This window comes from Pyrgilauda ruficollis, unplaced genomic scaffold (assembly GCF_017590135.1).
Source record: "Pyrgilauda ruficollis isolate IOZ18807 unplaced genomic scaffold, ASM1759013v1 scaffold123, whole genome shotgun sequence".
Taxonomy (NCBI): Eukaryota; Metazoa; Chordata; class Aves; order Passeriformes; family Passeridae; genus Pyrgilauda; species Pyrgilauda ruficollis.
The window spans coordinates 820,850-841,964 of record NW_024510655.1 but is presented as its reverse complement, the minus strand read 5'-3'; the positions used below and the strand labels follow the sequence as shown (position 1 = coordinate 841,964).

The 21,115-nt window shown below is 59.8% G+C and overlaps 1 protein-coding gene across 5 annotated transcripts in view; it reads left to right on the top strand.

Moving 5' to 3' along the window:
- The first annotated feature begins 869 nt into the window (after nucleotides 1–869).
- DLGAP4 (DLG associated protein 4) overlaps nucleotides 870–21,115 on the top strand; it is a 61,312-nt gene continuing 41,066 nt past the window's right edge. Inside the window, exons 1-6 of one of the 5 annotated variants that reach the window (XM_041490454.1) lie at nucleotides 870–1,820; nucleotides 3,059–3,205; nucleotides 8,257–8,474; nucleotides 11,481–11,595; nucleotides 14,241–14,291; nucleotides 15,370–15,613. In XM_041490454.1, coding sequence (XP_041346388.1) covers nucleotides 870–1,820; nucleotides 3,059–3,205; nucleotides 8,257–8,474; nucleotides 11,481–11,595; nucleotides 14,241–14,291; nucleotides 15,370–15,613 — 1,726 coding nt within the window. Of the gene's footprint in view, nucleotides 1,821–2,361; nucleotides 2,416–3,058; nucleotides 3,206–8,256; nucleotides 8,475–11,480; nucleotides 11,596–14,240; nucleotides 14,292–15,369; nucleotides 15,617–21,115 lie in introns of all 5 variants that reach the window. The other 4 variants (XM_041490453.1, XM_041490455.1, XM_041490456.1 and 1 more) reach the window with 4 other exon arrangements.

Sequence of the window (21,115 nt, the reverse complement as noted above, 5' to 3'; positions counted from 1 at the left end):
CACCACCCCACAGGGATCCTGTACCTGCTGAAAGGAAGGGACCAACCCCAGCTCCTCACTGTGGCAGAGGGGACAGAGGGACTGGCTAGGAGGGTGGCACAGGTGACACAGCTCCCCAGGAGTGGTGCAGCCCAGCAGAAATCATTGTCTGAACAGTCAACAGCTTCTCAGGTCAGGCTCTGAGTGCTCAGAAACACCTCAGCTCTTATGGAGCTACTGACACATTGTGCTCCAGGGCAGAACCTGCCAGGAAGGCAGCTGGAGAGGAGGTGTTTGCCATCGTGTCACATTAGCACAGCTGTGGGAGCTGTGCCAGCCCTGGGATCCATCACCTCAGGAACACCAGGCACCCTGCAAAGCTGGGGTGCTCAGCTCCAGACTGCCTGGGCTCAGCAGGACCTGCTGGGCTTTGACAGCAGGCTTTCCTCCAGCTCCCCAGGCAGATGGGACAGAGCAGGAACCTGCTGGCAGTGCCTCTGTCATGCTGTTAAATCCCACATGCAGCACCAGAGCAGCAGCAGCAGTGTTGTTGAGCAGCCTGTGGCTGGGCACTGAGGCACACGAGTGCTGCAGCTGCAGTGGGAACGTGAATCCTGCCCCTCCTCTGCTGGGCCCTGCTCCCTCCAGCCCCTGGGCTCACAGCCCTTCTCCTCCCCTCCTGCCTCTGCCGTCCTGGTTCTCTCCTTTGTCCCTTAGCCGTGGTGGCATTTGCTTTCAGAGGGGGACAGGGATGTGCCCCCACTGAGGAGTGGGCTGCCAGAGGGTTCCAAGTAGGCTCTCAGCATGTGGTCTCTTTCTCCAGCTGCAGGGAGGTCTGCGAGGGCTCTGCCACACCGTCCCTGAGCCATGGTCTAGAAAGCACTGGGACCATGAAGGGCTTAGGAGACAACAGAAGCCGCCATCTCTCCGAAAACCTGGACTCCCCTCAAGACTCTCTTTATGCCCCCCAGGACAGGAACCCTTATCTCCTCAGCCCCACCGACTCCTTCACCATGGATCCCCGATTCCCGGCCCAGAACACCGTGCACAGCGACTGTCTCCTGCCGCTCAACAACCAGATCTCCAACAGCAGCACTTTCCCTCGCATCCATTACAACTCCCACTTCGAGGTCCCGGATGACAACCCTTTTCCGAGCCATGCCCAAGCCACAAAGATCAACCGCCTGCCTGCCAACCTCCTCGACCAGTTTGAGAAGCAGCTGCCCATCCACAGGGATGGCTTCAGCACACTGCAGTTCCAGCGGAGCGACGCGAAGCACCGGAGCGAGAGCCCGGGCCGCATCCGGCACCTGGTGCACTCCGTGCAGAAGCTCTTCGCCAAGTCCCAGTCCCTGGAGGGTCCCGCCAAGGGCAACGTGAACGGGAAGAAGGGAGCAGATGATGCCAAGCAAAACCGGAGGAGCAAGAGCAAGGACCGGGCAAAGACCTCCGAGCCCAAGCGCAGGACCAGGTCCAATATCTCGGGCTGGTGGAGCTCCGATGACAACCTGGACAGCGACACCTGCAGCTACCGCAACCCCATGGGGCTGATGACGCTGGGCCGGCAGCCCGACCACAGCCAGCCAAAGTACTTCATGCACGCCTACAACACCATCAGCGAGCACATGCTGAAATCCTCCAAGAGCAATAATGACCTCAAGGTCACCCCTTGCACCAATATCCCCATCAACAACGACTCCAACTACATCAAGCGGGGCTCCTGGTCCACGCTGACACTCAGCCATGCCCGGGAGGTGTGCCAGAAGGCCTCCGCCACCATCGACAAAGCCTTGCTCAAATCCAAGTCCTGCCACCAGGACCTGGCCTACCACTACCTGCAGGTGGGTGCCGTGGGGGAATACGGGGTGCTCCGTGCAAGGAGAGCACAAGAGTTCGGGGACATCATCTCGGGCACCCGTGTGGCCTTATAAGCATCTCCAGATGGTTCAGCTGCCACCTCAGGTCACACTGGCAGGAGAGGGCTGGGGAGGACCCTGGGAACAAGCCCCTACTCCTCCTGTGGGGACACTGGTGCTGCTGGGGTCCATCTCCCATGGCTGCAGCACGGTCTCAGCACCCCCAGTCCCTGTGGAGGTGACATGCCACCCCACCTCCTCTGCTCGGTGTGACCCCATTTCCTGCAGGCCTCCCACGTGTTGCCTCTGCCTGCCCAGGCCCTGCAGGTGCTGGGGGACACTCCTGGGCAGGTGGGGACGTAGCTGCCCCATGTGGCTGTTTCCCTGAGTGCCCACATGGCCGGGAATGCTGAGGGGCCACGTCTCACTGGATACAGCCCCCAGGCCCCCACAGAGCCTCCTGTGCCACGGGCTGAAGGTCAGCAGCGCTAACTAACGCTCCCCCCTTATCTCCACGCATCGCAAGGATGTGCCAGCGTGCCCGGTCAGCCCCGCTCTGCCCAGCTTCCCCGGAGCACTGGTAGGAGCTGCAGCCCCCGCGCTGCTCACCCGCGGGGCCAGGCTGGGGCAGCGGGGCAGAGCCAGCCCCGCTTGCATGGCCTGCATGGCTGATGCTGGTTTGGAACCCTGGCACCTACAGCTCCAGGCCTGCGGCAGACTCCAAAAGTGGCGCTGGAGCGGCGTGAACCTGGTTGTGCCCTAGAGAGAGGAATGAAGACAAATAAGCCAGGCCTGGATGGGGGAGGAGGGGACCAGTTTGTGCATGTAAATCTCTAGCATCCTTTTAATGCAGAGGTGCCAGGGGCTTCACTGGCTGTGCCCAGCCTGGTTAGAGGCTTTAAAAACTGATTAATTATTGAAGCACACTCAGTTTCCAATACCTCACTGGCCATGGTTGCAAATCAAATTTCCAAGGGACTGAACTGACTGCATCAGGAACACCACCAGGGAAAATTATCTTGGCCTGGTTTCTTTTTCTTTCCCCCTGCTCCTTCCTGTTTAAGCATTTTGAGGTTAAAGATCTGCAGCCAAGTTCTCCAAGGTCCCTGTTCCCTCAGGCTGCAGCACCGAGCCCAGCAGGCAGCCCCGACAGCCCCTGGGCTCTGGAGTGCAAGGCTGTCCTGCTCCTTCCCCCCATGTAATGAGCCTCCGTTTCTCGACAGCCTGACGCAGGGCTGTGGGCACAGCTGGGTGGCACGGGCCTGGCCAGCAGCTGGGCAGCCCCACCGCTCGGCTGGGAGGACACGGCTGCCCCGCAGAGCTGGGACCAGCCCCTCAGCCCCGGGCCGACCGACGCAGGCAGCGCCCAGGTAGGGATCTTGTTTTGAGCAGGAGCTTTTGCCCAGTTCCCTCCTGCTCTGATCCTCCTGGGACCACTGGCCAGGGACTCAACCTGCACCACCGGAATTGGAGCAGGCAGGGAGCAGCCAACAGCCATGACTGGCATGGCAGGAGGGGCACAGGGGACACCAGGGTGTGACCAACATCCCCAGTGACTGGGGCAAGCCCTGTGCTTGGTTCACCAGCAGTTCACCACCAGAACCAAGACCCCAGGCACTCAGTCTCAAAAACACAATGCCTGGTGCCCCTACAAGCTAACAGGGCACAGGTGCTTGGGCTCACCTTGTCCCCAGGTGTCCAGTGTCAGAATCAAAGATCAGGACACAGGGCTCAGGCACCTCACGGGAGGATGGGGTCATTGTATCCCAGCCCCTCCTTGGCAGAGGAGAGGCAATGGAGAAGTCACCTGTGGAGGCTGTGTGTGGGGAATGTGCTTTTGCAAGGTCACATGTCCCCTGTCACACCTGGGGACAGAGTGAGCCCACTCCCTCCGTGTGCCAGGGGGAGGAACAGCAAGGATCTGCTTTCCCAGTGCCTGGGGGACACGGGGGCCTTGCCCTGCTGCAGAGGGGGCTGCTGCCAGGCAGAAATGCCCAGTGGGCGCCAGAGGTGCAGGGACATGAAGGAGGGCAGGAGTGGGATGGGGACAAACAGGACAGCCCAGCCCCCAAGGCTATTCACCTCTCCTGCCCCATTTGAAAGGTCTGGGTATTTTGGGGATTCATCAGCAACTATTGGGGGTCCATGTGATGTTTCCAAGCCCTGGAAACATCCACACCCAGATGTTGTAGCTAGTGATCACCCAGCCCCAGGTCCAGCCCTGTCCCATCAGGGTAGGGGTCTCTCAGATCAGTCCCTAGGATGACACATCTCCATCCTTAGAGCACAGTCTCCAAGGAGGGAGGCTGTGCTCCCCATGCCCTGTCCCCATGGGCCCCATATGTAGGTGAGAATATGAAAAAGAGGCAGAGAAGCTCCTTGGAGTGGGAGATGCCCCAGGCAGGAGTGAGCAGGAGCTGTGGATCCACAGATAGCACCAAAGGGATGGGCACTGTGATGGCTTAGAGGGGACAGTCACCATTAACCTGATGCATCATCCAGACCAGCCTCCCCAATCCCACCTAGAGCCAGACCATTCCCAGAGCTTCCTTAACCCCCAGGAGCCCTGAAAATAATTCATAATCCAGAGTGGGTGGCCTGATCAGTGCCAGCCACTCCACAACGCTGACTGCCTCACACCAGCCCCACCGAGCTGCCATGGAGCAGGAACACAGCCCAGGTCCTTCTCAGAGGGTGCCCTGCCAGAGGGACAGCCTGGCTGCAGCTTGCTTCTCGAGGATGTGACTGAGCCCATGGGACAGCAGAAGGGGCACGGCCGCCGAGGGAGCAGTGCTGTGCCTGCAGCAGTGCAGCCTGTGCATGGCCCGTGCAGCCCTGCAGTGCTCAGCAGGCCTTCCTGTGCTGCATGTCCATGTGTGCATGGCAGAGCTGGCACTTGTGTGATGGAAACCCTGTTTGCTCCTCGAGTCTCTTCCCCCTGACATGCCCTGAGTGGAGGGAGCGCTGCAGCTCCTGCCAGAGCCCAGCAGTGGAGCTTTCCCTTCCCTCCCTCCCTGCTCTGTTAGGGCTCCAAGGACTGGAGGATGCCCCTAGGGAAACCTCACCATGGCCCTTCCCTTTTCCCTGCACGCTCAGCTCATGGCAGGAGAGTAGCAGAGGCAGACGGTGCTGGTGGCTGGGGACTGTGCAGCACCTGGTGACAGTGCAGTGAAGTGGCAGCAGTGGAGCCCAGCTCCAGAGGTGGACACATGCCTGGATCCCACACCCCTGCACCACATGGCACCACATGGACCACAACTGGGCACAAGGAAGGACCCACATCCTGCAGCCCCAAAGTCCCCATAAAGTCTCTGGACCTGGGCATCCTCTTCTCTCCCTCCTTCCACAGTACCCAAAGCACAACAGGCAGAGCCAAGGCTGCGCCTGGGAGAGCAGCAGGAAGGGCAGCAGGGCCTCACCACCTGTGAGGAGCTGCTCTGTGCCTGGCCTGGGTGCCCTCATGCCCACTTGGGCATGACACACAGTCTGTGCTCAGAGCCCTGGATGTCACTTGCCAGGAGCTCTGCTGCCATCGAGGGGCTGCACTGGCCACTGTCAGTTCTGTCCTTGACCACAGAGCTGCGGACTGTGGGACAGGCTCTTCACATCCTCCTGCAGAGAAGCGGCCCAGAGGACCCCAAACAGCACCCAAAGGACCTGCACTGCTTTTGCAGGGTCCCGAGGGCACCTGCTTGTCTCTGCAGGTGTGACACTTAGGAAACACTTGTCCTGCTCTCTGTCCCAGTCCCAGTGGCCCCTGTGCAGGCAGAGGTGGGACATGCTCCGAAGTGGGGCAGTGGATTCAGGGGTGTCCTCCCAAGCACCTTCCTTCCCTTGACTGCTGAGCTGGAATGCAGAGCACCTTGAGAGCAGCTCTGTGTCGTGCTGCCTTGCCAAGGCACAGAGCAGAGGAGAGGCAGGGAAAGCAGGATTAAAGGCAACTTGGTGAGGGCCAGGCACTGTCGTGATGCCCCAGGGAGACTGTTCCTGGGAGAGGGAAGGTCCCAGTGGGGCAGGCAGTGCTGGGGCTGCACCAGCAGAGAGACACGCCCTGGAACTGTCTTTGTGCTGCCGTGCCCAGGGAGCCCAAGGCCAGAGGGCAAACGCAGCAGCCATGGCAGAACTAAGCAGCCCCCAGCCCATGCCCTCAAGCAGTGGCAGCAGAGCAGCTGCAGGCTTTCAGATGTCTGAAAACCCCCACTTGTCCTGGACTGGGCTCAGCACCCCTCACTGCCCCACACCATCCAGCGCTGGCCCTGCACAGGGACAGCCAGGCAGTTCCTGTCCTGCATGACACACTTGGCTGCTGGCTGGCCCTGCACTCCTCTGCCAGAGGCTGCAGGCAGCCCTTCCTGCCCTCTCCAGCCCCATGCTGGCCCAGACCCCACAGGCAGGAGCTGCAGCTCAGCCTGAGGAGAAGACAGGCAGCCAAATGCAGTCTCCAGTCAGAGCTGACACCAAGGTGATCAATATAAAAGTGATTCTCAGGGTCCTTGTCTCCCCTGGAAAGGGTCAGAGCCAGGCATCCCAGTGACCCGTGGGATCCTCCCAGTGGCAGGACTCAGCTGGAGCCAGCAGGGTCCCTCCTGGCCCCAAGGCCACCGGTACAGACAGGGGCGGCATTCCCACCCAGCAGGGAAAGGGTTCTCAGCTCTTGCATTTATCAGGACCTGACAGATGACAGCCACAGCCCCTGAGCTGGGCAGTGGTGTGAGCTTGGCCTGGGAGCCATGGCCAAGCATAAAGATGGCAGGAGCAGAATGGAAAGAGCTGGGAGAATCCACACCAGCAGCAATGGGCCCAGGGAGGCCTGGCTAGTGTGTGTGTGCCTCATGTGGGAGACTCGCTCTACTTGGGTCCCAGCTGGATCTCACACACCTGGATCAGCCCTGGCTCTGTTCCACGCCCCCAGGAACGTGGGTGCTGGGTGATGGGTGCACTCCTGTCCCCAAAGCAGCCCCAGGGGTGGTCTGGGATCTGTTCCAGAGTGGGCACACAGAGCAGGCTGGCAGGACACGAGCTGAGTCCCTGCTCTTTCAGGCAGCCCTCAGCTGTGGGCTGGGTATTGAGCCTGCACCTGGACACAGCCTGCAGCCTGCAGATCTGAACCTCACCTGGAGGTGCTCCAACCCAGCAGCATCAGACACAGCCTTGGACTGGCTCTGGCTCCCATGGAAGCCCTGCTGGGAGCAGGGATGGCAGCAGGCACTGCAGGGCTGGCTCCTCACAGCTGCAGCACAGCCCTGCATCCCCAGAGCACTGCGTGAGCTACGGCTGCTCAGCCCACGGCTCCCCGGGCAGCGGAGCAGGTCCAGCAGCTCCATCCAGCAAAGCCAAGGTGGACTCTCTCGTCAGCACGAGCTGTGCTCAGCACAAGAGCTGGCACTGCTCCCCATGGCATCCCAGCTGCTGCCCCAGTCTGGGTGGCCCTGGGCTGCCCTGGCACTGGCATGGCATGGACATTGCTGCATCCTCACGTGTGGCCTGGCCGCTCCGTGGTGACGTCCTCAAGGGCAGGACAAAGGCCAGTAGCAATCCAAGTGAGTCACAAAGCCAAGGCTTGCTCCTGGAAACCTGGGCTTCCTCATCTTTCTCCTGACTTGTCCCACAGCACATGTGGCTCGTCCTTGTCAGTCCTGGGCACCTTGGCTCTGCTTCTGGTCCCCCCCACAAACCCTGCACAGGATGGGCAGGCAGGGTGGTGGCTACTGTGGCTGCTCAGTGCTTCAGGCCTCCCGTGGGACCAACAGCTCACTCGTGTCCAGTGAGGGAACAAGAGACTGTGTCTGCCTTAAATTAATTGTGGAGTTGTCATCTTGCTGAGGTTAGAAGTGCTTTTCATGCCCAAAGTGCTGCTCATCTCTCTGCAGAGAGAACAGCACAAGGTCTGTGTGCCCAAGCTGCTCTAGAGGGACTTGTGAGAGCCTGACTTGGTTTCAGAAAGTAATTTCAGCCACTCAGAGTCACATTCAACTCAAAACCTTAAAGACCCCATGAAGGTCTGGGCTCTGAGCCCCAAGCCCTGCTCCACAGCAGCACTTTTATGTTCAGTGACGTGGTCTGTGTGATGAACACCAGGGTCCAGTCCCGTCCCAGTGCCCCACACAGGCCCAGTGAGACTGTCCCCTCCTCCCCCTGTTATGCCTGGCATTGTGCAGCTTGTCCTGGCTGTGTGAGCATGTCTGGGATGGAGGTGTCCAGCAGCAGGGAATGGCTGTGATGTGCTAAAACAGAGGCCACCAAAGCAAGGGCTGCCTGGCATGTACCGGTAAGGGAGGGTTGTGAAGGAATTGTGTTGCTTATTCCCACTACACCACAGCAGAAGTACAACAATCTCCCAGCGCCCCACGATCCTGCTGGTCCCAGGATCGTGGGCCTGTGCCCTTCCTCACATCTGCTCATGCTCCCATTCCTCCTGCAGGTGCCTCACGGGGAGTGGAACAGCACGCTGTCCCGGGACAAGGACAGCGAGATCCCGTGCCGGCGCATGCGGAGCGGGAGTTACATCAAAGCCATGGGGGATGATGATAGCGAGGACTCAGAAACCAGCCCCAAACCATCCCCGAAAACTGCAGCTCGGAGGCAGAGTTACCTCAAGGCCACCCAACAGTCCCTGAGTGAGCAGAGCACCACACAAAGGTAACGCTGGAGCTCCTCTGGGAGCCCTACACAGGCCCTCAGGGCCACCCCTGGAGCAGTCCTTGGGCTGCAGCACCACACACAGTGTGGCATCAGAGCCCAGCAGGGCTCCTGCACCCCAGCTCTAACAGAGATGAGGAGACAGCAGGAAAGGAGAAGATGTGGCACCCCATCCTGATGATTCCCAGTAGCCCTGGCGTTAAGAGCTGCTTCAGGTCCCTGTCCCCTCAGCCACAGGGAGAGCACTCCTCTGATGGAGCTGTGGGGATTTCCTCTCCAAGCAGGAGAATGCAGAGATCCCAATCCCAAGAGGCCCCTTGGCCATGGAAGCTGCTCACCCAGCATGGCTGAGGACACTCGGCCTGCTGGGACTGTGCCTGGAGCTGCTCTGCTCCAGAGATGTCCAGGTGTTCCAGGTGTTCCACCTCTGGAACAGAAAGGTGGCACACTGGGCTGGAGGATATCCTGAAGAGATGAGAGGTTTTTGAAGGAGGAAGAACCACACTAGTTTGAGCCAGACAGACAAAGCCAGGGGAACAGAGCAGGAGCTTTGCTGGGCCAAAGGCTGGTCCTGCAGTAGGGGCTCTGCATGAGCTGGGCAGTGATGCTGTGCAGTGTCCTCAGCACCTGCTCCACATCACAGGACAAGGCACCTGGGGGCTGTCAGTGCTTCGGGTGCTGCAGCCCAGGCAGCTGTGGGTGGTACAGAGGGGCAGAGAGAAGCAGAAGCCGCTGAGGATGAATTGCTGAGGCTCAGCAGGCAGAGAGAAGTGGGGTGCACGCAGTGGGGGGACACCTCACAGAGCCTTTGCCTCAGGACCAGGTGCTGATTTCTTCTGGGAGATGGTGACAAAATCATCTGTGGAGAGCCCTGGAAACACCTGCTCTGGATCCATCCCTGTGCCGAGCCTTCACATTCACCTCAGGGGAGCAGGGTGGGGTCCTGGAGTCTCTGGTGAAAAATACATAGAGAGGCTGGGGCTCCTTCTGCCCATCCAGCATGTCCACCGGGATGTGGCCTGCCCTGAGCGCTGGGGCTCAGCCAGAGCCGGGCCAGTGCTGGGGAAGCTGTGGGGAGCGCAGCGGGTCGGGACAGCGGGGCTGCGGCTGCGAGGGCTCCGAGCAGGGCTGGGCCGGCAGGGGCTCTGCGGGGACCCGACCCTGCGGGACCCTGGCCGGGCCGGAGCCGGAACTGGAGCTGGGCATAGAGCCGGGGCTGGAGCCGGAACCGGGGATAGAGCTGGGACTAGAGCCGGAACCGGGGATAGAGCCGGGACTAGAGCCGGAACTGGGGATAGAGCCGGGGCTGAAACCAGGGATAGAGCCGCGACTAGAACGGGAACCGGGGATAGAGCTGGGACTAGAGCCGGAAACGGGGATAGAGCCAGGGCTGAAACCAGGGACAGAGCCGGGACTAGAGCGGAAACCGGGGATAGAGCTGGGGGTGAAACCAGGAATAGAGCCAAGAATGTAGCCGGGACTGGGGCTGGAGCCGGGAATAGAGCCTGGGACGGAGCCGGGAATAAAACCGGGGATGAGGCCGGGGCCCGGACGGAGCTGGAGCGGAGCGCGGCCGCCACCTGGTGCCCGGCCCCGCCGCCCAACGCAACCCCGAGCCCCGGCAGCCGAGGGACCCCGGGCTGGGGCTGGGACGGGGCGGGTCGCAGGGCCAGCCAGAGCCAGGGAAAAGCACAGAGCCGTCCCTCTGCGAGGGTCCCTGCCCCTCCAAGGGCTGCTGGCCGCTCTGTGACTCGGTTTCCTCGTGGGCAGGCGGGATGAAGGCCGGTGGAGTGGCACAGGGACCCTGCCCCCCCCAGGACGCGGCTGGCTCATGGTGTGAGCTCACAGATAAAAACCTCAGCATGAGGGAAACCCGGCAGTCAGCAGAGAGCCCAGGGCTAGGGGTGTCACTTGGCCCTTGGTCCCCAGACACTCCAAGGGGTGTCAAGGGGTCTTCTCCATCTCCCCTGGCAGAAGGGACAATTTCCCACTCCCATCCCACCCTGAGATGGACACCTCAGAGTCCCTGTGGGATGCTCACATGCTGCACAGGGCCTGCCGTGCCCTCAGCTCTGCTGTCTCCAGGCAGGTGACAATCGGAGCTCTGTACCCACGGCCCTGGCAGACATGGGGGAGGGAGCACCATGAGGGCCTGTGTTGGGATCACAGGCCATTCCAGAGGGAGAGGCCCCACAGCTGTCCTGGGCCACTGTGGCTGGCGATGTCCCCCACTGTGTGCACCCAGCCTGTGCCCAGGACTCCTTCACACAGGGCCTTGGGGTGGAACAGAGCCCCACGGGAGCCCCATCCTTCCCCATCCCTCCCTGCCCCCATGTGCTTGGATCTCAGCTGCGGTCTGGGCTCAGTCAGGTTCAGTGAGAGCCCTGCTCTCCTTCTGTGCACAGCCTGCTGCTGTGCCCTAGGATGTAGTGGCAGTTTCTCCTAGCAAAGCTGTACTGGAAATACTGATCTCCTGCTCATGCAGCATTATCATTCCTAGGTTCCCACTGGACTACTTCCAGATAATCTATATAGATGTAAATATATGTATCTTGCAGTTGTTTCCAATTGCAAAGTCCACAAAATACAAATTAAAAGTCATTTCTCACCTCCCCCCTTTTCCAGCAGCACAGGCAGTGCTGTGGCTGGAGGCTGGCACAGATCCCACATGCTCCCTGGGACTCTGCTGGCCTAATTTGGCATCTGCAGTGCATTGCTGGGGCAGCAGGACCTGTCCTTCCACTGCACCCCACAACGCTTTCCCTGTGTGCCATGCCCAGCCAGGGGCTGGCAGGGTGAGGAAGAGCTGCCTTCTCCACAGCTGAGCAGTGGGCACGGTGCCCAGCATCACCTCAGTGCTGCCAGGCGTGCCTGTGCCTGTGCCTGTGCCTGTGCCTGGCAGAGGGCCCGTGGGCAGGGGCGTCTGGCCGTGGGCAGGGGGGTCTGGCTCTGCCCAAGTGCTGCCCCTGCCATGGGGACGCCCTCACACCCTCTCTCTGCTGGCAGGAGCCTGGACCGCCTGGACTCTGTCGAGATCCTCCTACCTCCGAAGTTCCCCACCTGGGAGGAAGAATACAACCAGATCTCTGACAGTGCCAACGAGTCCAGCTGCATCAACCAGGTGAGGTGCTGGAGTGCTGACCCACTGAGCTGGCACAGGCAGTGAGGGAGGAGGCCAGCTCAGGGGAGAAGGAGCATCTTCTTCCCTCTTCAAAGCAAGGCACTGGCTGTGCTCCAGGAACTGCACAGGCTGTTCCCTGGCAGCTTTACCAGTGTCATGGCTAGCTCTTTAATCAGGACTCCTATTAGACCTCCTTCCTGCAGCTTTGCCTCCTCTCACACTGCTGGTGCAGCCAAAATCCCTCTGCCTCATGTATGGTAACCCAGAGGGTGCCCCACAGCACTGGGGGAAGCTTAGGGCTGCTCTGGATGCAGGGTCTCACTGTGTCACCCCCAGAACCATCTGAAAGGCTGTTCAACCCCTCTGCAAGCTCCTCATGCCCACTGGGTTGGTCCAGAGCCAGGGCCAACCTTGCCTGGTGGTGTCCAGCCTGGGACCCTGCAGGGTCACCAGGGACAATCACCCTGCTCAGCTCAGGACCTCACCCCTCGTGCAGCAGACTGGACCCAGGAACAAGAAGCCCACAGCTGGGGAGGCTGTCCTGCCAGCCAGCTGGGGATGTCGCTTTTGGATATCCCTGGGCACCATGGCAAAGCCAAGGATGCCTGTGAGATGCCTGCAGAGGGTGGCAAATCCCTTGCCACAAGGTGGGCTCATGCCCCAGCCACAGCATTTGGGATGCACTTGATGCAAAATGGGTCTAACATCCCGCACTATGGTTGTGGGATTGCTCTGGAGCTCCCTGGGGCTGGGATTGCTCTGGAGCTGCCTCCCAGGCCAGAGATAACTGGTGCCAGGATGAGCCTTTGCAGAGGTCCCATGTGCTCATCTCAGCCCTTCCACCTCAGGGCAGTGATGGCCCCACAGCTTTGCCCAGCGAGCCCTGTCACCCCAGCCTCTGTCCTATCTGTTCCTGTGTGTCTGCATGGGGAGCACCCCCATACTGCTCTGTGTGTGCAGCGGGCCCAGAGCAGCGGGGTGGGCACCGGGAGCCCTGGGGAGGGGGGACAAGGGCATGTCCTGCCTGTGTTCCCATCCAGGTGTGGGGGGCTCTGAGCCCCTTGGCTGGAGTCTCCTGCTGTCCCAGAGCGGTGGGAGCCCATGGAGGAGAGCTGGGGGAGCAGGGGTGTTGCTGGGCATTCCTGTTCCCTGTGGTCAGTCCTGTCCCTTGTGCAGCAGCAGCAGCAGCAGCAGCAGCAGCAGCAGCAGCAGCAATGTGCTGGCTGTCTCAGTGCACAGCGGGGTCAGGACCACCATGTCCTCGTTCTTTGCGTGTCAGTCCATGCTGAAGTCTCTGCAGGAGACCATGGCTCTGTGATCTATCCATGTCCAGAGCTGCTTCCAGGAGCTGAGTGCAGCACCCCCGTGGAGACATCAGGAGGGTCTTGGAGCTGTCCATGATGTACCAGGAGCTGCAGAGGCAGCCAGCCCAGAGCCAGGCTGGTGGCACTGGGATTGCTGAGGGCACACCGACTGCCACAGCGCCCGCTCACACAGGGGGCAGCTGCCATCATGTGCACTCTGCCACTGTCTCCTGAAAACCAGAGAGCTCAGCTGCAGCTGGTCAGGATTGAGAGGCCTCCCACAAACTGCATGTGTTGATATCCAGGATGAAGCTGGTTCATCTGCCAGTGCTTGCTGGTCTCATCCATCCCAGTGCCAGAGGCAGTTCCTGCCCTGCCCTCACTTTGGTGCAACCTCCACCATCTTCCTTGTGTGTCCAGCCAGACCCTCGTGTCTTCCCACATGGAAACACCCCCAGCTCTGACAGACAAGTCCCCTCTGCTCGGTCCCACTCAGCTCCTCCTGCAGTCTGGGGATCAACAGGTGCATGTCAGCACCCCCTGTCACACCAAGGGGGACAGAGCTGGTGTCCCCAATACTGCCGAGTCGCACCATGGGCAAGAGGGCCAGGCCCATTCCCAGAGCCAAGCCTCTTCCCTCAGGCACACTTTGAACCTGGATTCTCCCCGAGAGGGTCATCCTGGGCAGATGGTGCCAGGCAGAGCCCCAAGGGTGGAGAGGAGGAGAAGGAGGAGGAGGAGGCAGCCATGTCCCTGGGCAGCACAGTGTCTGTCAGGGCTCTGTCCATATGCCAAGTGTGTGCTGTGGCTTTGCTCAGCTGGGGAGACAGAACAGCTTCTGTGTGGCTTCTTCTGGCACGGGGAGACAGCAGCGAGGTGGCCAGGCCAGCCCTGCAGGCTGCAGGACAGCTCCCCCCACATGGAGCACTTGGGCTGCCCACAGCTCTGTGGGCTGTGAGGTGCTGGCCAGTGCTGGGGCTACCCCGAGGTGCTCAGTGGGAGCCACGGCCACCTTGTGCAGCTGCCCCTGTGTGCAGAGGGGTGTCCCAGCATGGTGTCCCCACTGTCTCTTGTGGGTACACACAGCAGGCTGAATGCTCAGCAGCTTCTCCTATGGTTGAGGTGTCCTGTGGAGCTTTGCTGTGTCCGTGCCACTGTCTGAGAGGCCTGTGTGGCCTCGCTTGGCATCTTACGAGCTCTGCAGTCTGTACTGAAGTGTCAGCAGCAGTGGCCCCTGGGGACAGCCCCCTGCTCCCCTTGTGCTCAGTCCCTGTGCAGTGACTGTCTGTGTGAGGGGCTCCCTGTTCTTGGCCTTTAACCTTCTCCAACTCTTTCTTCCAGATCTTTGGACCCCCCTCACTTATCCCTCAGATATTTACCCATGGAGAGCAGGTATTGTCCCGCTGGCGTTTCTCTCATCCTTCCTCACGGAGCTTTCTGAGGCCAGCCTGGACACCTTGGCAGGGTGTGAGGTGGGCTCTGGGGTCTGCCCATGCCAGGCCAGCAGCAGGAGGAGAAGAGAGGAGGAGGAGGAGACAGCACTCCTTACCCAGGCACTGCAAGGCTGCTGGAGAGCTTGAGTCCCGGGCCCAGCAAGGGCTTAGGGACTGTCAGTTTTAGGGGGAAAGCAGATTAACTTCTTGAGCCAAACCTCATGGAGCTCAGTTGCCAATGCTGGGCAGAAACAATATCCTTGTGTGCCAGGAGAAAGAAAGGGCCAGGAGAGATGGATGTGGGCAACACGGCCAGTCTCATCATCTCTCACCTGTATTTCAGAACAGTCTGCTCTGGGCTGGGTCTGGTTTGACCTGGCTGAGCCTCTCCCAAGATCAAGTTTGCCCAACAGCTGCCAGGGGAGAGCAAGGCAGGGCTGTGGGCAGGAGGGAGGAAGGGGGAGGGGGCAGTGGGAGAGCTGCCCCTGCCCTGCTCACCCCTGGCCATAGCCGAGCCCTCTCCTGGCCCTCACCAGGGATGGGGCTGGGGTGCATTCTGAGACCTACCCTAGGCAAGCGTGGGGGCTGTCCCCCAGCCCACAGCTCTCCCCTGCTGTCTCCCCGTGTTGCCCACCGAGGAGTAAGCGTGCCCTGGCTGGGGTATCCCAGCTGTGCTGGGACAGGGGCCCTGGCAGAGGCTGCACTGGGATTTTGGCCACACGTGCTCTCAGCAGCAGGACTGGGGGTGTTTCACAGGCACTGCGTTGGTAAGTGTCCCCTACTCGACAAGCTGGGACCCTCTCCCCCCCAAGAAGGGGCCCTCTTCCCTCTCTCAGCAGAGAACCCCCGGGCATCCTCTGCCCAGCAGCACTGACCGCTGACCCCTGACCACTGTACCTCCCGTCCCCCCTGCCGTGACCGGGACCTCCAGGAGTGGCCGGAGGGCGAGAGCGGGACGGACGGGAAGGGAAGGGGAGGGAAAAGAAGGGCGGCCGCAGGCAGGGGCTGACTGGGACTACTGCCCTGTCCCCGTGCAGGCACCCGAGCCGGAGCTGGGGGAGCAGTACGAGCCCGTCTGCGACTCCACCTACAGCGAGGCCGAGTCGGCGGCTGCGGAGGTGCTGGACCTGCCTCTGCCCAGCTACTTCCGATCCCGGAGCCACAGCTACCTCCGCGCCATCCAGGCGGGCTGCTCCCAGGAGGACGACACGGGCTCCGTCCGCTCCATCTCCCCACCGCCCACGGGCAGCCTCAGCGGCAGCAGGACCCTGCCCACCAACAGCAGTGAGTGCAGCGACGTGCGGGGCTGGCGGGGACAGGGGACACGGCTGTCACTGCCTGGGGCTGTCGACCTGCATCCCCAGCCGTGGCTGACGATGACTTTTGAGGCGTGTGAGGGCTTGCTGTGTACCCGAGGGGATGGACAGCAGCTGGATGTGGGTGCTGGAATGGCAGGTGGGCTCTGGGTGCTGTGTCAAAGGAGGGGTGACCAGCAGGTCAAGGGAGGAGATTCCCCCTGCTCTACTCTACTCTCATGAGACCCTTCCTGCAGAGCTGACGCCAGCTCTGGGGTCCTCAACACAAGAAGGATGTGGAGCTGCTGGAGCAACTCCAGAGGATGCTATGGAGATGATGCTCCAAGGGCTGGAGCCCCTCTGCTCTATAGATAGGCTGAGAGGTGGGAATGTTCAACCTGGAAAAGAGAAGGCTCCAGGAAGGTCTTAGAGGTTAGTGAGGTGCTTGCACAGGTTGCCCAGAGCAGCTGTGGCCTGCCTCATCCCTGGAAGTGTCCAAGGCTGATCCAAGGTTGGACAGGGCTTGGATCAACCTGATCTAAAGCAAGGTATTCCTGCCCAGGAGAGGGGTGGGACTGGATAAGCTTTAAGGTCCTTGCAACCCAAACCATTCTGTGACTCTGTGATGACACATAGAGAGAACCCAACATCCCTGGCTGTGGGGTACAAACAGATCTTGCACTGAGTTTCAAGGCACCAACAATCCTTCCTAAACCCCAGAGCCCAGCATCCCTGTGCTGAGCCATGGTAGCATTTCCATGATGCTCCAAGTCACTTGATCTGCATCATTTTGCATCATTTTCTCCAAGGCAACCTGTGCCCTTCCTGGCTCTGGCCAGTCCCAGTGCTCCAGATGGGACTCAGGTGTAGCACAAGGTGTGAGGAGCTGAGAGGTCCCATCCTGGGGATAATTTTGGGAACTGGTTAGCCAAGGTGATACCTTGGTTCCTGAACATGGTGGTGCCTGTTCATGGTGCAGGGCAGATGGCAGAGCAGGCAGGAGGAATGCAGAACCTCCCCAGGGCTGTCTTTGGAGGCAGCCATCCCATCCCCATGGGGCCAGGGTCAGGCCCAGCAGGATGGGGCCTCTCAGCACCAGCTCTGGCACCAAGGGAGTTCAGAGCAGCCTCAGCTCATCTGCTGTGGGCAAAGCTGCTACAGCATTGGGATGGGATGAGCTGTCAGTGGGAGACAGCACGTCCCAGCTCTGGGTAGAGTGGGGAATGGGGAGGAGGCACTGCAGCCTTCCTGCCTGGCTGCAGGCCATCCTCTCCAGGGATATGGGCATGGAACATCTCCCTTCAGTGGTCTGAGCTGCACAACCATCCCAGTCAAGGTCCACAGGATGAGGAAGTAACTGGAGGACATCCCTAGGAGGGATGGGCTGTTTGCTCAGCCGTGTCCCTCCTTCCTGCCACCCTCTCTGCTCTATTCTGTCCCACACTCCTCCCACCTGGCTGCCCCTGTCCCACAGCCCTCTCCTTGCTGGCTCAGCGCTGCTGAGCTCGGTGCTGCCACAGGTCCAGGCTGACACCGGGCAGCAGCAGCAGGCACAGCACAGAGGGGGCTTCCAAAATGCCTGGGTGCCACCTCTCTCTGACATGACCCAGCACAGTTCTGCTGGTTCCCAGAGCATCCCTCAGCCCTTCACATTGGCTGCTGGGTCTTGGGGAGGGAAAAGGTTTTGGGGGAGGATTGAGGAGCAGAGAGAAGCATCTGTGGTTGTGCATGCACAGGATGTGGGAGGGAGGAGACACATCTGGACAGCACTCACACCTCTAATCAGCCATCTGAGCTCAGTTCCCCTGCAAATCATGGAATTATTTTGATTGGAAAAGCCCTTTAGAATCATTAAGTCCAACTGTTAACTCAGCACTGCCAAGGCCACCACAAACTTACGTCCCCATGTGCCACATCCACAAATTTTTTGAACACTTCCCAGAGACGATGACTGCACCACTGCCCTGGACAGCCTGTGCCAGTGCCTGAGCACCCTTTCCATTAAGAGCCTTCCCTAGTATCCAATCTAAACCTCCCCTGGTGCATCTTGAGACCATTTCCTCTCATCCTGCCACTTGTTACGTGGGAGAAGAGCCTGACCCCCACCTGGCTGCACCCTCCTCTCAGGGAGTTGTAGAGAGTGAGGTCCCCCCTTGAGCCTCCTTTATTGCAGGCTGAGTCCCTCAGCTTCCTCAGCTGCTTCTGGGGCTCCAGCTCCTTCCCCAGCTCCATTTCCTTCCCTGGATACGTTCCAGCCCCTCAATGTCTTTCTTGTCACAAGGGGCCCAAATGGACACAGCACTTGAGGTGCCTCACCAGTGCCCAGCACAGGGGACAGTCGCTGCCCTGGTCCTGCTGCCACACCATGGCTGGTACAGGCCAGGTGTCACTGGCCTCTTGCCCACCTGGGCACACCTGGCTCATGTTCAGCTGCTATCAACCAGCACCCCCAGGGCCTTTTCTGTGCATCCCTGAGGCTCTAAGTGCCTGGTGGTGTAGGAGAGGGGCCTCCCACCAGCAGGTGGCAGCTTGGTGGCATCAGGCTGGACACACGGGGAAAAGTGGGTGCACTGTCACCTGCAGGTGTAATGGTCACTCATGCTCCACACAGGGCTCTGGGATGACACCATTAAGAGCCCTGACCTAGACACATCCCAAGGACACCTTCCTTCATCCAGCATCCCTGCACCAGCCCAGAGCAATGGGGACCACCATGCTTTTGTCTGTGCAGGGACACATCCTAAAGATGCACCAGCAGCAGCAGTTCTGGGGCCAACACAGGCTTCTTGTTCCTTGAAGGCCATGTGGGGGTTGGATGCTGAAGCAGAGGGATTCGGGCACTGTCAGAGGGCAGGAGGAGGGGCAGCAAGCTCCATGCGGGGTGTGTGGGGAGCACGGGGGAGAGCCCTGACAGCTGTCACACCCCTGCCACGCCAGTTCCTCCCACTAATGCCTGTGTCACCGGCACATTACAAGGCAATTAGCTCCCGTTTGACAGCCAGCGAGACAGATGATGAGCTGCCCTTGATCAGCCTTAAACAAAGCTTTGTGCCTTGCACAGCCGGAGACTCAAAAGCCCCAGTGAGACCTATTCCTCTAATTGCCAGGCGTGCAGTGACAGCCGCGCCCGCTCCCAGCACCACAAAGGGCTCCTCAGCCCCAGCTCCTGCTTATTAGAGGCAGCTCTGGGAATTCCTTGTTTAATAGACTGCTTGCAATGCAGAGCAGACTATTTGATGTCCAGGGGAAACAGGAAAGCAGAGGTGAGCAAGCAAATACAGCAGGGAAAACTCACACCAAGCCAGTTCTGCTCAAGCTCTTCCCTGTCTTCCTTGTGCCATCTGGTAACAACACTCTTGCTCACAACATCCTACCCTGGCATTCAGCAGCCTGTTCCTGAAAAGCTCAGGTGTCCAGCTCCTTATCCTGTGTCCAGATCTCTTGCAGGGAGGCCAGGGCTGCGCGTACCTTGTGCCTTCCATATACCAGAACTTTTCCAAGCCCAGGCTGGGCAGGAGAGCACTACCTGGGAGAGATACTCCCAAAGGTCAGGACAGAACAACTGCCCTCTGTCTCCCACCTGCTTCCTGTCTTCTTTGTATTGCTTTTGTTTCCCTGTTTATGACTAAATTAGAGAGCTGGCTTCAGGGCCCATGGCTGTGCTAGGGAAGGCACACAGTCCCCTGGCATTGATGCTCTTGCAGGGGCTGCAGGGCTATGCTTAGGAGGAAGGACAAAGTGCCTGCACCACCGAGGGCTGGCTCACTGTGGGACGAGTTTCCACGGCTTCTGGGAAAGTCGTGTATCTTCCTCCTCCTTCTCCTCTGTGTGCCGTGATCCCGGGCTCTGTGTAGGCAGGAGATTTCTGTTGCACTCCTCTTGGCTGTCATGGCCTTCTCTCCTGTGTGGGGAAGCAGCAGCAATGGGAAGGCACAGGGAGCTCACACCAGGCCAGGAGCCATCACTCAGCCAAGGGCGAAGCACCACTGCAGCCCCTCACTAATCCCATCGGCCTCAGCTGACCCCAAACGGCCTTTGGGAGGGACTGCTATCACTCCCTTCAGATTTTCTCCTTCTTTTTGACCTAGATTTCACGTTCCAGAAATAGCTTTCTCTGACATACAAGCAGGAAAGGGATTAGAGGGAGAGTGTGTGTGTGTGTGTGTGTGTGTGTGTGTGTGTGTGTGTGTGTATGTGTGTGCCAGGGAAAGATTGCTGTTGCATGCTCCATCAGTGTTTGCAGAGGAAAAAAGGGCACGCACACACGTTCTGTGATGTATTCATGTGTCTGTGAGACAAAAAAAAATTCATGACAGCTGTTTCTGTCCACATTTGCCAATTCATTCTTCACCTCTGATCTTTCCCATGTTATTACGGAAACTCCACCACCGCCCTGTGCCCAGCCAGCGCTCCCTTTTCCCCCAGAAGCCGTGCCATAGCCACGGCCCCGCTCTCGGCTCCACCCCCAAACCCAAACCATCCCTGTCTTTATGTGCCTGGTGCTCTTTGCTGCCAGGTTTCAGCACTCCCACAGGCAGCACTCGGGCTGTGAGCTTGCTGCCTGCTGCAGGCACGTGGCTGGCACACAGAACCAGCTGCAATGGGTTTGAGCCCACAGAAATGCTCAGGTCCCTAGGAAGGGGAGAGCTGCAGCCACACTGTGGGATGCTGTGCTGGCAGACACGGGAGGTGAGCACGGCTCCAAGGTCCTGGCCCTGCCTTCTCCCAGCAGGGACCATCTACAAAGGAGTAGAAACAAAGGCAGCTGCCAGCATTTCCCTTTGCTGACATGGTCAGAAAGACAAGTCCTTCTTGTTGCTTGCTTTTATCAGCTTTGATAGCAGGAAAGGGAGTTGGTGCTGTTCCTCGTGGGAGAGGAGAAGCCAAAGCACCAAGGGGTGCCTCAGCTCACTCAGAGCCTCTGGGAGGGCAGCACCGGGAGTCCATGCACAGTGCTGTGCTCTGCCCGTGAGGAGAGCTGGCTGGAGGGCAGTGTGCCAGGTACAGACTCCTGAGGCCTCTCCTCAGGCAAGGGGCCTGGTGGCATCCCCATGTGCTGGCCGTCCTTGTGACCCAGGTGAGCACAGAGCTGCCCTGACATCAGACAGTCACAGGTGCCCCTTTGTGTCCCCTCTTCTGGTGATGCTCAGCCCTTCTGCAGCTCCCCATGGCCACAGGGCTTGTGCCATTGCTGGGGAAGTCCCCGCAGCAACCAAGGACAGCCTTAGCTGAGACAGACACACATGTGCCAGGAGAGCAGGGCTGGGTGGGGTTGAGTGAGGCTCTGCAAACAGCCTGGAGCATTTTCAGGATGTCAGACAGTGCAGGCAAATGAGGGTTTCTTTGTGTATGTCTTGGTTTGGGTTGCTTTTCTTCTCCTTCACAATTTCCCATTATCTTTTCCATCTACCTAGCCATACCCTCAGACCTGGGTATTTCTGAGGGTTCAGGAAGAGACTGGCAGTTCAGAGCTACCTGGGAGACCCTG